The sequence below is a fragment of the Aquarana catesbeiana genome, linkage group LG10 (genome assembly GCF_042186555.1).
Source record: "Aquarana catesbeiana isolate 2022-GZ linkage group LG10, ASM4218655v1, whole genome shotgun sequence".
NCBI classification, from domain to species: Eukaryota; Metazoa; Chordata; class Amphibia; order Anura; family Ranidae; genus Aquarana; species Aquarana catesbeiana.
This window is the reverse complement of record NC_133333.1, coordinates 254,329,902-254,344,248: the sequence shown is the minus strand read 5'-3', so window position 1 is coordinate 254,344,248 and position 14,347 is coordinate 254,329,902. Positions and strand designations below refer to the sequence as shown.

At 45.9% G+C, this 14,347-nt stretch overlaps 1 protein-coding gene across 1 annotated transcript in view; it reads left to right on the top strand.

The window, feature by feature from the left end:
• Positions 1–14,347, top strand: part of LOC141109923 (uncharacterized) — a 70,238-nt gene that overhangs the window by 34,270 nt on the left and 21,621 nt on the right. The window contains exons 9-11 of the mRNA XM_073601176.1: positions 4,875–5,029; positions 12,442–12,681; positions 13,732–13,888. Of these exons, the coding sequence (XP_073457277.1) occupies positions 4,875–5,029; positions 12,442–12,681; positions 13,732–13,888 (552 nt within the window). The remainder of the gene's footprint in view (positions 1–4,874; positions 5,030–12,441; positions 12,682–13,731; positions 13,889–14,347) is intronic.

The following is a 14,347-nucleotide window of genomic DNA, read 5'->3' as shown; positions in this document are numbered from 1 at the left end:
AACAAGGTCAACAAACAGCCAAATGAAACATTATGTGCAGCGCACACATAATGGCAGGCATGAGTGGTAAAACAAGGAAACAGCAATTATACCATACATTATAAAGAATATCAAACAACTGGAGGAAATATCATTTGGATCCATGGGCTCCACGTCTGATTGAATTTGTAGAGGGATCCCGTTCTAAGGGCTATACCTTTTTCAAAAACTATAGGTCAACTTCACAAGAGAAACAAGCTCAGATACATTGGGTGCTTGTACGGAGCTCCAGACTCTGGTGATAAGCGTCTTAGCTGCCAAGAGAATAAGTATTATATTATTGCAGAAATGTTCGGGGAAGCGTTCGATATCGAGGTGTAGTAGAGATAGTGCTGGGTCAGGTTTGGTAAGTATTCCAATGATTTGGGAAATTAGCTGGAAGACTTTGTTCCAGATGCTGATTAGACCCTTGCAATACCAGAGTATGTGTGTGAGAGTACCAGATTGTCCGCAACTTCTCTAGCAAAGTGATGAGTTCTTAGGAGAGAACTTCGCTAAGCGATATAGAGTTAAGTACCAACGGGATTGAATCTTTTGGGATTATTCCCAGTGGTTGATGCAATGAGTGAAACTCTGGGAGTAGCGAATAGCTATTTTCCGTGGATCATCATTGAAGGTTTGGCCAAGGTCAGATTCCCACTGGGCCATAGGGGGAGTTTTGGAAAATATCCCTTTGCATTGGAGAATTGAGTAGAGCAGTGATATACATTTAGTATTTGGAGTGTGACTCGTGAGGAACTTCCAAGCTGAATGATGCAGGTGTATGGGGTGCTTAGGATTAGCTTTCAGAAATGTGGACACCTGTTAAGTAAAGAAATCTTTTGGGGAGATATTATATGTGTCTATTAAGTCTCCCATGGATTTGAGATGCGACCCCTGGTAAAGGTCTTCTACCCAGTGAATGCCCGCTTCCTTCCACTGTTTTGTGGATATGTGAGGGATGAGGAATTCTAGAGCGGAGAGGGGAGTGAGGACTGTAGAGTCTAGGGTGTTATCAGCCTTGCGGCGGGTAAAGGCATTCCAAGCTAGAAGTGCTGATTTTATTGTGGCAGGGAAGGGAGTTATATCAATATGTTTCCACATGTCAGCTAAGAGGGCAACATTAAGGTCAGATGCATGCAATAGGTATGATTCAATATCCACCCATAAGTTGTCCGGGGCAGTAAAGAACCATTGTTTCAGTTGGGACATTTGCGTGGCAACCCAATAGTCTGGTATATCTACAGTAGTGAAAATAAAGATTTGATCCCTTGCAGATTTTATGAATTCGCCCACTTACAAAGAAATGAAGGGTCTATAATTTTTATCATAGGTGTATTTTATATGATAGAAACAGAATATCAACCAAAAATCCAGAAAAAAACACGACACAAATGTTATAAATTGAGTTCCAGTTCAGTGAGTAAACTAAGTATTTAATCCCCAAGAAAAACATGACTTAGTAGTTGGTGGAGAAACCCTTGTTGGCAAGCACAGAGGTCAGACGTTTCTTGTAGGTGGTGACCAGGTTTTCACACATCTCAGGAGGGATTTTGGTCCACTCTTCTTTACAGATCTTCTCTAAATCCATAAGGTTTCATGGCTGTTGCTTGGCAACTCGAAGTTTCAGCTCTATCCGTACATTTTCTATAGGATTAAGGTCTGGTGACTGACTAGGCCACTCCATGACCTTAATATGCTTCTTCTTGAGCCACTCCTTTGTTGCCTTGGTGGTATGTTTTGGGTCATTGTCATGCTGAAAGACCCATCCATGACCCATCTTCAGTGTTCTGGCTGAGGGAAGAAGGTTCTTATCCAGGATTTTACAATACATGGCCCTGTTCATTGGCCTCTCAATGTGGCAAAGTCAGTCTGTACCTTTTAGCAGGGAAACAGCCCCAAAGCATAATGTTTCCACCTTCGTGCTTGACTGTAGGGATGCGAAAGAGACACCAGAATTTATCCAAAAAAATCTCTAATCTTGTTCCGAGTGCCCAAAATTGTGTCCTCATCATAGAGACTGGCTCCTCAAACTGTTGTTTACAAAATAAAGAAAGCTTGCAGTGAAAATCAATTTAAAGTGGTTGTAAACCCTGTTACCCCACTTGTACCTACAGGTAAGCCTATAATAAGGTTTACCTGTAGGTACCGTGAATAGCCCCTAAACTTGCACAGTTTAGGAGCTATTCAGTGTGTAGCACCCTGGAGTTTAGGCAGGGACGCTCCTCACAAATTAACTTGCCAGGAGTAGTTATCCTGGGTGATTGTTAGAGATTTATTGATTTCTCCCTAAGATTGGCCTTGTTGCACTTTTCTCTTCTACCTCTAGGTGGCCGGGTACTTGGTGGTACTAGATATGAGAAGGGCAACCCAAGGTCCGGGTATGGGTATATGGGGTATCTCAGCCAATATGCAGGGGTTTTCTTGAATCCCTTGGCCTGCTGGGAGAACCTATATATTCAGGTGTAGTCAGGTAATCGGTGTACTGTGCCACCTGGACGGCTGTCTGGGTGGACGTGTGTCTTATTGCCTGGGCTGCTAGGCCGGAGATTGGTCCTATCCCGGGCACATCTCACTGCTAGGCTGCTAAGACAGTTCTGTCGGCTGGAGAACCTGTCAGTGGTCGGAGGTAGAGGGGAAGCTGTCGCCACTAAGGGACTATCTGCCTTATTACCAGGGACCACAGTGAGTAACTAAAGCAAGTACCGGAGCAGAATTCTCACCAACCGGGGACAGTGAAGAGTTGGGAAACTTCAGTTGGAATCAAGCCAGGGACCCAGCCAGCGGAGGTGATGCAGAACAGCCTTGTGTGTCAAGCCAGGGACCAAGCAGGCGAGCGTGGGTGAAGCTTATGAGGTATCTAGAGTGCCAAGCTAGGGACCCAGCAGAGAAGCGGGGGTGACGCTTGAGTAAGATACCACCTTGAAGATTGGAGGAGCTCAAGGGATTCAGTGATAGCCAATCAGTGGGTCTAGTTAGAGACAGTGCGTTGGAGAACTACAAGGAGCGATTGTAGTGAAAGTATAGGAACTGTTAAGTCTTGTGTTTGGAACTGTTAAAGACTGTTGCCATAGGAGACAGCATTCCTGTACATGTAGATGTGGCGTCTTGCTGGATGCCTTTCCCTGCATTGCTGTCCTCCTATTGAAGTCTCGGAGTCTGCCAATTAATCTTATAACTACCTAAGGGTGTCCTGGCCCTAACCCTCTCTCTCTCCCAAAAATACAAAAAGGACTGTTAAAAGAAATAGAACCTCGTTTGCATCCAAGAAGTGTCTGGCTCCCAATAAATTTAACCCTCTTACACCGACTATGTCTCACAACCCACCACTTACAGAAGGATGTCAGCTATTCCTGGCCCGATAGGTTCTCATCAGACCAAAGGAGGCCTAGGACCTTGCTACAACAGTATGTGCCGACGTCATCAGTAGCCGTGCCGTGACCGAGCAGGAGTGACGTCATTGTGGCTCCGGCCAATCACAGCGATGGAGCCCACAAACCCGGAACTAACTCTGGGAGACATGTCGCCAGTCACAGCGGTGTGCAGGGACCGCTGCAACAGCTTTGATGTAAGGTAAGTATTTCATAATGAGCTAGTATTCGATGCATACGATCTCATTATGCCTTTGTCTTGCAGGTTTTTTTTTCAGAGTTTACAACCACTTTAAATGTCATTTTTTTCCTTTATATGTCAGTTTTGCTGCAGCAGGTTCTATACATGCTAAGATGCACCACTTTACAGGCAGACCAAGGGGACATCAGACACTATATTTAAAGGAATCTTTTATTTTTATTGGTTCACTTTAACCATCATTAAAATCACTGCTCCTTTAAAAACGATCTTTTTTTAAAAAAAAGTTTTGCATTGAAACATGTCCCCCAGGGCAGTATCCGGGCCCCCATGCCCTTTATAACTTGCTTATAAGCCTTCAAAATGGGCACTTTTGATTTTTCAAGCTCGGGTGCCATAGACTTTAATAGGGTTCGTGGTTCGGGTCTGAACTTTTGAGATGTTTGAGGGTTCTGGCTCAAACTGAACTGGGGGGTGTTCGGCCCAACTGTATTTACCACATCTGAACCACATCTACCTTGCATCTGTGCCGAGACTATACCATACCTCTGCTGCATGCAGGCAAACTGGGGCTGTCATTAAGTGCACCAACTCTCTTAAAGGGCCCCAAAGATAGCCAACAGAAGAATATCTCAAAGGACTGCCCTTCCTGTAATAATTATTCAACAAGCATCCCTTTGTTCCCCTGCCCCTTCCACTGCCATCCTCTTTTTCTTTTGGACGGTGCGTACCCAGTCAGTCTAGAGCTAGCATCACAGCCATTAATGCGCTCTGGCAGTATAGTTACAGCACTCGGTAGATTTAACTTTACTACTTGCTACTGTTTATGCTGATCTGGATGCCAAATGTCATCTAATGTCAAGTCCTTACTGTTAATCACTTTGTATGCTGAATTGTGGTATTACCATTGTTAATCCATTTTATGCTTGCCTACTTACCAACCATATTGGGTCAGGTTTGGTAAGTACTCCAGTGATTTGGGAAAGTGATGAGTTGTTAGGCAAGTAGGTTTAATGCATAAATATATATTTTTTTAAACACAAGCAAAAATGAAGCTGAATATTGCAGCAAAAGTTGCTTTTTTATTTTATTTTTGATGGGCTATTCATATATATCTGTTAGCTTTTGGCTGGAGATTTCCTTTTTAACAAAGCTGGAGACTTCCTTTTTGACCTCACAGGGAATACACTGACTTTAATAGTAACTGTTTGGTAATGTACAGATTACTGTATGGAGGTAAGTTTTCTGATCCTGTCTAATGACTCCTGTGCTTCCTCTCTCTACAGGTAAATTCAACCCATGTCATATACACAAATCAGCTGTATATTTTTGCCCAGACGTTTCCAATTACAACACGAAATGATATTGTCATGGATATTTCCTGCTCTTACCTGCTGAATGTGAATGTCGCTCTTAATGTGACACTGCACCCAATATTCGGGTAATTACTATTATATAATATTGGTCTTTTAGAAATCCATGCTGGCTATCTCTTATGACAGGGGTCTTCAAACTTTCTAAAACAAAGGGGCAGTTTATTGTCCTTCAGACTTTAGAGGGCCAGACTGTGACCAGTGGGAGTGGGAATTTTCCTGGCATCAGTGGGAGTAAACATCGCCACATTTGTTATTAGGGGAGGAATAGTGCCCCATCGTTGGTATCACTGGGAGGAATAGTTCCCCAGCATTGGTATCAGTGGGAGGAATAGTGTCCCATCATTGGTATCAGTGGGAAGAATAGTGTCTCATCATTGGTATCAGTGGGAGGAATAGTGTCCCATCATTGGTATCAGCGGGAGGAATAGTGTCCCATCATTGTATCAGTGGGAGGAATAGTGCCCCATCATTGGTATCAGTGGGAGGAATAGTGTCCCATCATTGTATCAGTGGGAGGAATAGTGCCCCATCATTGGTATCAGTGGGAGGAATAGTGTCCCAGTGGGAGGAATAGTGTCCCATCAATGGTATCAGCGGGAGGAATAGTGTCCCATCATTGGTATCAGTGGGAGGAATAGTGTCCCATCATTGGTATCAGCGGGAGGAATAGTGTCCCATCATTGGTATCAGTGGGAGGAATAGTGCCCCATCATTGGTATCAGTGGGAGGAATAGTGTCCCAGTGGGAGGAATAGTGTCCCATCAATGGTATCAGCGGGAGGAATAGTGTCCCATCATTGGTATCAGTGGGAGGAATAGTGTCCCATAATTGGCATCAGTGGGAGAAATAGTTTCCTGATTTTAACTTGTAAACAACACATTTTTGGTAGATAATCAAACTTTGTCACCCACATGAGGAGGTGACCTGCAATGTCTGTCAGCGGCCTCCTTGTAACAATCCTGAGCCACCTTCAGAATATCAATAAATTTTTCCCGAATCTCCTATAATGTAGTTAGTCTATTGGTAACAGCAGCAATCGGGGTTGAGATGGGGAAATCGAGAATAAAAACTGGATGATATGATTCCTCACACCTGTACTCTCTCAGCCCCCCTCACACCTGTATGCTCTCAGTCCCCTCACACCTGTACTCTCTCAGCCCCCCTCACACCTGTACTCTCTCAGCCCCCCTCACATGTGTATATATGAGACACACACATACACATGTACACAGACACACATACACAAGTACACAGACACATATATACAAGTACACAGACACACATAAACATGTACACAGACACACACACGTACACAGACACACACACATGTACACAGACACACACACGCATGTACACAGGCATGCACATGTACACATACACATACACACATGTACACAGACACACACACATGTACATAGACACACACACACATGTACACATACACACACACACACAACCCCCCCACTTGTAGAACAGCCCTTACTTGTTAGGTGGTGTTGCTTGTCCCAGCTCTTGTGCAGGACACACGAGGGGTGCAGATGCAGGAATTTACCAGAGGAGGCAGCAAAGAGCCCGATGTCAGCTCAATGATACTCACGCACATTCCGAAAGCCAGTGCAGCCACCGAGTTCTCCTGCACCCTCCCCTGCCTTTTTCAATCCACCGACAGACAGCCGGGCCCTTCTAGATGCTTGGGCCCCTTACTAGTGTAAGTCTGTACCCCCCTGATGGCGGCCCTGCCCGCCGGACTGCCTGTGCCCGCTAAGCCTGACTCCCTTGCCCCACTGATACTTCTATTTGTCTTGCTCTGACAGGGCCGAAGGTGAACCTGGGTCCCCTGGGCAGTTGCCAGGGGTGCCCGCTCAGTAAGATGGCCCTGGAGCTATGTTTAGAGTTCTTATAGGCAAACTTTGCCGTAGGAAGATGGTCCACCCAGTCATCCTACAAATAACTGACAAAACATAGAAGGTACTGCTCCAATGTTTCATTGGTCCTCTCAGTCTGACCATTAGATTGAGGATGAAAAGCAAAAAGACAGATTCATTGTTACACCATGTAATTTAGACTTCCCGAACCATCAGCTCCACAGTTTGTTCAGCACAGGGTAATTCCTTGACTGTTATAAAATGAGCCATCTTAGTGAGACGGTCAACAACTACTAAGATAGTGGTCATTTATTTTGAGGGAGGTAAATTGACTACAAAGTCCATAGAAACTGACCCCCATGGTCTTGACGGGAGTGGCTGGAACAACTCCAAAGGAGAAGGGTGTCTTATTAGGTGCACAGGCCAGGCAGGAGGTTACATAGCTTTTGACATCTTCCTTGTAACCAATCCACTAAGGAATGTGAAAAAAGCCCCCCTCACAGTCATGAACTAACCTGAGGGCTTCAAGCCACCTCTGAAGGGAGTCTATTCCACATTTTCACAGCTCCTACTGTGAGGAAACCTTTCTGTATTTGGAGATAAAATTTATTTTTCTCTAAGTGTAAAAAGTGCCCTCTTGTCCTCTATGATGACCTTAAGGTGAATAGCTCAACACCAAGATCACTATATGGACCCCTTATGTATTTATGCAGGTTGATCACATCCCCCCTTAATCCCTCTTCTCATTCAGCGTTTCCTCCCTGGAGTGGCATAACCTAGGACTCAAAATGCCCATATCTGATTCTAAAGGTGTTTTTCTATTCGTCTTCTTGACAAATGCGGATGAGGTTATATGCCCCCTATAAGTCTAGTTTTGTAAAGACTTTGGCTGAGTGGAGTCTTTCCAACATTTCAGAGATTAAAGGAAGTGGATAACGATTTTTAATAGTGATTTTATGCACGTCCCTGTAGTCGATGGACGCAAGGTGGAATCTTTCTTTTTAACAAAGAACAGGTCTGCCTCTGCAGGAGAAATAGAGGGTCTAATGAAGCCCTTCTCTAAATTATCATCAAGCCGCTCCCTGAGCACCTTTAATTCAGGTTCTGACAGATTGAAAAGGCGACCAAAAGGGTATTTCTGCCCCTGGGACAGTTCAATGGGACAATCATATGGGCAATGAGGAGGTAATTGACCAGCATTCTTCTTATGACAGACATCCTGGAACTCATGATATTGTGGAGTCAGGTTGTTATATGACTGAATTTTAACCACATCCACTTGTGACCCCTTGATCAGTGGAGAACTTGTTTGACAAAGTTCCTTATAGTATTTCTTGCAATGGGGGAATGTAAAATTTATAGTCCATGCTCCCCAGTTGATGGAGGGATTGTGAGTGGAGAACCAAGGAATGCCCCAAATGAAAGGGAATTTAGGTAACGTGATCAGCTGACAGCTGATGGTCTCACGATGGTCAGCCTCAAACTGGAGTACCAGAGGAACCGTTTTATGGGTAATAGGTCCTGAAAATAAAGGTGAACCATCAACTGTCTCCATATCAATCGGAGCAGATGTATTTCTTGCTGAAAATGATTGCTGTGGGCAAATTCTATGTCCATAATGTTCCCCCCCAGCCCCGGAGTCCAGCATAGCAGAGCAAGGGATTTCAATGCCCTCAGAGATAAGTTTAATAGGGATGACAAAATGACATAGTAAAGAATTTGCTTTATTTTCTTCGGGAATCAATGGGGAGATAGACTGGGTAATGGAGTTTATTTGTTCAGGTACAATCATATCAATCGCAGCCATTGTTCTTCTAACTATGTTAGAACAATTAACTGTGTAATGACCAGAGTCCTCACAATATAGACATAAGTTTTCTGAACTTGTTCTGTATCTCTCCTGAATGGAAAGGGATCTCTTAATAGAATCAACCTGCAAAGGCTCGGGAGTTTTAGAACCTGGAAAAACTTTTGAATCCTGCTGAACAAATGGACTAGCAGAGAAGCCCATGCCACCATTACTTCCAAACATTCCCAACCTCTCCTTCCTCCTTTCTGTAAGTCTCTGATCAATTCGGATACATAATTGGATGAAGGCCTCTAGATCTTTAGAAGTCTTTACTCTGGCAAGCTCATCCTTTACCTGTTCAGAAAGCCCTTGACGGAACTGACTTTTTTGTACTGCAGGATTCCAAGTAGTATCTGCGGCCCAACCTCTGAATTCAGCTGTGTACTCAGCGACAGAGCGTTTATCCTGCCGCAGACTATGCAACTTTGGTTCGGCAATAGCACAGCAGTTGGGATAATCAAAAACCTGATTCATTGTGGCCAAGAAAGTCTCAAGATTATTCAAAGTGGCACTGTCTTTTTCTATATAAGGGGAGGCCCAAACTAGAGCTTCCCCAGTCAGAAGTCAGATAATAAACATTACCTTCCCTTTCTTAGAAGGAAATGCAGCAGGGTGCATTTGGAAGTATATACGACACTAATTAAGGAAACCCCTGTAATGGCGGTGGTCTCCGTTAAACTTAGATGGTTTAGGCAGGCCCGGATTTACTCCCTTTGCCGCCCCAAGGCCAGGTCCTTCAATGCTGCCCCTCCCCACCCACACACACACACATACACCATTCTCATCCTTTATCGATGACTGCTACAATAGATCAATTAAAAACATATCTCCACACACGATAACACTGAAAGTAACTGGCTTTAATTGACTCTCGTGACTTGTCTCTTCTCCTCACGTCATGAGTCACGTCACTGGTCAGTCTCAGAGACCCCCGCTCCCAGCAGCGCAGTCGGCGCAGAGGAGGGTAATGCTCTGCTGCCACTGTGCCTATCAAACGCTGCCACTGTGCCCATCAAACGCTGCCACTGTACCATCAAACGCTGCCACTGTGCCCTCAAATGCTGCCATTGTGCCAAACGCTGCCACTGTACCCATTAAACGCTGCCACTGTACCCATTAAACGCTGCCACTGTGCCCTCAAACGCTGCCACTGTGCCATCAAATGCTGCCACTGTGCCCATTAAACTCTGCCAGTGTGCCCATCAAATGCTGCCAGTGTGCCATCAAATGCTGCCAGTGTGCCCATCATATGCTGCCAGTGTGCCAATCAAATGCAGCCAGTGTGCCCATTAAATTTTAAAACTTTCTAATTTTCCAGTTCTAGACATGGGGTACGGGAGCCAGGGGAGGAGAAAGAAGGCCTACCTTATCCTCCTGGCCAGCTCAGCTCCGAATCTGATCAATTCCTCCACACTGCTGCTGCTAGTTTCACTTGACCCCACTCCACGCCATGGTCAGACTCCTCCTACCGAGGCCTCTGTTCCTCCGAGTCCGATCACGCTTGCTTGCAGGCAGCATAGCAAGGGGCGGGGCCAGAGCGTCAGTGGAGCTCAAGGCCCCGCCCACCCACAGCCCGCTCCTTGATCAAATAAAAAGCAGCACTGGCACTGCGTGTGCATACTGCTCATGCCAGCTGTCTGATGACTGTCTGTGACAGACAGTGGGGATTTTCAGCGCCGATTTGCGGGCAGCGCATGCGGCACCGCCCCTGCACCACTGCCGCCCCGAGGCCTGGCCTCGGTGGCCTTGTGGGAAATCCGGCCCTGGGTTTAGGCTGAGACATATGTGTGTTAGTATCATCTCCATCCAGCAGTAGTCTCTGCAGAGTATGGATTTTCTCCTGCTCTTTTTCCACCTCATTTTCTAGTTTGGCAACTATTTCTTGGTAGGTAACACCAAATTCCTGCAGCTCAGCAATTTGTTGCCTAAGAGGAATCACAACGTTTGCTATAGTGGCCTCCATGTTTGGGCTAGATTATTCTGTCACGATCAGGGGTCAGGCTTAAAGACTAGTTGCTATAGCAGTAGTGGGACTACCACTGACAATCAGGATAGATACACAGGCAGTCACCCTGGCAGATGATGCAGGCTCACCTAAGGTGCGGAGTCTAAGTACTAACTGGTGTTCATCAGAACTCCTGATGGTGGAGATGAATTTTGCTGCATGTTAGTACCAGGTTGTGGTCCTCAGGATTGCCCCACCAGGAGATGAGCAAGCCCGGGTCTAGTAGCAGATAAGTAGGTAAGGATAAAACACAACTACAGTCAGTAAACAAGTCAAAGCTCAGTAACGAGTAGTAGCAGGTAGGGATCAGGCAGAAGCGTAGTTAAGGAACAAGCAAGGGTCAATAACGAATGGTAACAAAATATGGATGGCAACAGGGAAGACAAGAGCTCTGCCCCCCCACTCCAAACCACCCTGTCCCCATGTTAATGGGTACAAGGGCCTCTGCCCGACAACCCTGGGGTGTGGTTGTTGGAGTCTGTGGGCAGGGGGCTTATCAGAATCTGGAAGCCCCCTTTAACAACGATTCATTTACATATGGGGGGGCCAGGATGTGGGGCCCCCCAATGTTGAGTGCATGTGGCCTGGTATGGTTCAGGAGGGGGGTGCTTGCACGCCCCCCCCTTTCCTGGCCTGCCAGACTGCATGCTTGGATAAGGGTCTGGTATGGATTTTGGGGGGGGATCCACACCATTTTTTTTCTTAATTTTGGTATGATGGCTGTTTTTTTTCTTTCTATTGCCAGCTAATTTGGCAATGTTTTTTCTTCTTTCCGCTGTCAACAGGGAAGCCCGCTGACAGCTGATGACTCATTCGTTGTTAAAGTGATTGTAAAGGCTAGTTTCTTTTCCTATAAAAATAACAAACATGTTATACTTACCTGCTCTGTTGCAGTGGATTTGCACAGAGAAGCCCAGATCCTCCTCTTTTTGGGTCCCTCTTGGCTGCTCCTGGGCCCTCCCTCCTGTTCAGCGCCCTCACAGCAAGCAGCTTGCTGTGGGGGCACCCGAGCCGAGTCACAGCTCCCTGTGTCCATTCAGACCTGGAGCCCCGACCCGGCCCCTGCCCCCCTCTCCCCTGTTTGGCAAGCTGACTTTGATTGACAGCAGCGGGAGCCAATGGCGCCTCTGCTGTGTCTCAGCCAATCAGGAAGGAGACTCTCGGAAGGCTGATACATTTGTGGACATCACTGGACAGAGATGGACCTCAGGTAAGTATTAGGGCTTGCTGAGGGGGGCTACTGCACACAGAAGGCTTTTTATCTTAATGCATAGAATGCACCTTCTGCATTTACAACCCCTTTAAGGAGGTGGCAGCCAGCTTCCGAGTGCACAGAAAATTTGGGTGTTTGGCAAACACCTGAATGGGCAATGTTCAGGCCAGACTTATGCTCGACCCAAACCGTTCGCCCATCCCTAGAGGTGAGTATGAAAACTCTTCCATTGCTGGGATGTTGCTTCTCAATTCCTTTCACCCCGACAAGATCACCTAAATTACTTTTATTTTGTCTGTTTCTTATACATATTCATTTGAAACCTTTGTGGTGCATTGGAAATCCTCATTTTGTATATCAGCGTCGCCTCCCCCACCAGTATACACAGAGCTGAAGAAGAGATCTAATAGGTTTGCCTTTTCTTTATCCTCAGTGCAAATATCTCAGGTTCTGTGTACACTCTCTGTATAATAACATAGATGTATGGCCACATACCTACAAGGGTTTCTAGGTAGGTAACCTTCTGTTGTGTGTTTATTTTCCAGTCCCATAGTAATAAACGGCCCTACAGCAGATGGAAGTTATTCGGTCTACATGGTGACCTATAAAGAAAACCAATTTATTACCCAGCTCTCAGATTCCGATATCCTCACTGTAGAAGATACTATCTACATTTCAGTGATCATACCATATCTGGATACTAACACCTTACATTTGAAAGTGCTGAATATTTATGCCTCTCCTACCGATCCAAGCTCCATCAAGTACTATCTTCTTCAGGACGGGTAAGTACACAGTACACTGGGTAGCAATTCTGCGTGTTCTTTGTACACTTTGACTCTAAAAATAATTCACTAAATGCACAGAACAATATATCACCTTACCCACTTATGTACCACTGTACACTTATCAATGGCAGACTGGCAGCCTTTTATTTACTCAGTGTCATTATAAGTGGCACTGAGTAAATAGCTATCAGGGGGCCGATCATTAGAGATACTGTACACAGCCGATCCAAGGGACTGGGTACCATGTGATCCCTATGACTGATCATCACATCGATCACAAGGGCGCCACCCCCTATCAATGCATCAGGCCTCCTTATCTACATGTGGGGCGTCGGACGCATGGATTCCAATGGGGTTTTTTTTTTTTCTCTTTTTTTTTTTAAGCACATGATTAGAGCCTGAGGCTCTAATTGGCTTAAAAAAAAGGGTGGGCTCGGGGCACAGAGCACTGTGCCCCGAGCCCACCCAGTTGTGTGACAATAGCGAATTAATATTTGCTAATGTCTTTCCTGATTCTCCTCCCGGTCAATCGGGACCAACTTCCTGTTCAGCCGGGAGGAGAAGGAACAGCCCCGAAACGAGGTCTCCATGGACTGCTCACCCGCAGCCACATACAGCACTCCGGCTTGGACAGTGGAGGAGGAGGGGAGATCACAGTGTCATCCCGAGTGGACTCATCACCTGCCTCCTAAAGTAAGGAAAGGAGGCCCTCCGCCTTCCTGTCCGTCTGTCTCCTGCCCGGGGGGGAGGGGTTGTTGGTGCTGGTGATCGCCACCTTCATCATGTCCGTCTCCCACTGGGGGAGGGGAATGGGTGGTTGGTGGTGCTGGCTTCATGTCCGTCTCCCGAGGAGGGGGTAATGCCGTCCCCCCTCCCCCCCATGTTTGCTGCCCCCCAAAATTTTGGGCACCAGCTGCCACAGATATGTGTATATATATATAATGAACACAGCCCATATATTGTTCAGCTGTAATAGTATGTACCAGTATTGTGTTCTAACCTTTAGATTACAGTAACTGAAAACTGACAACAGGTTTCTGTATTCAGGTGCCCAGCTAACGATGTATCTGGTGACCAGCTAACAGTGGGAAGCAATGGAAATGGCACTGAATCTCGGTTTGCTATGAAAGTCTTCAAGATTACCAATTATGACAGCGTCTATCTCTATGCCGAGCTTGTACTCTGCACTAATAATTGTAACTCGGTAAGACTCAACATTCACATAGAGGACGTTCTGTGATTTCTGTGCCTGAAGAAGCAGTCGGGGATTCTTTAGCCATATTGCTAATCAGTCAGCTGCCCAATTGGCCCACTGGTTCATGAAGCCCTCAAAGCTCCAGGCATTTTCCTTGTACTGGATGAGCTTCCATTAGCCTGAGGGTAGAAGGTTTAGGGTTAGGAAAAGCATTTATTTAAAACTGTAGTGAAGTATGTATAACAATCTCAAAGACCTCAGATCTCAGCAACCTGGTGCCAACAATATATGCAGTGCTGTCCATACTGTTCATTTACAGCAGTCCCCACCCTCAGGGAACTCACAATCTAGGGTCCCTATCTCCAGGGCCGTCTTTACTATTGATTGGGCCCTGGGCAAAAAAAATTCTTGCCCCCCCCCCCCCCATGCAAATTGTCTCTCCACCCCAACATTCTAAAAAACAAAACA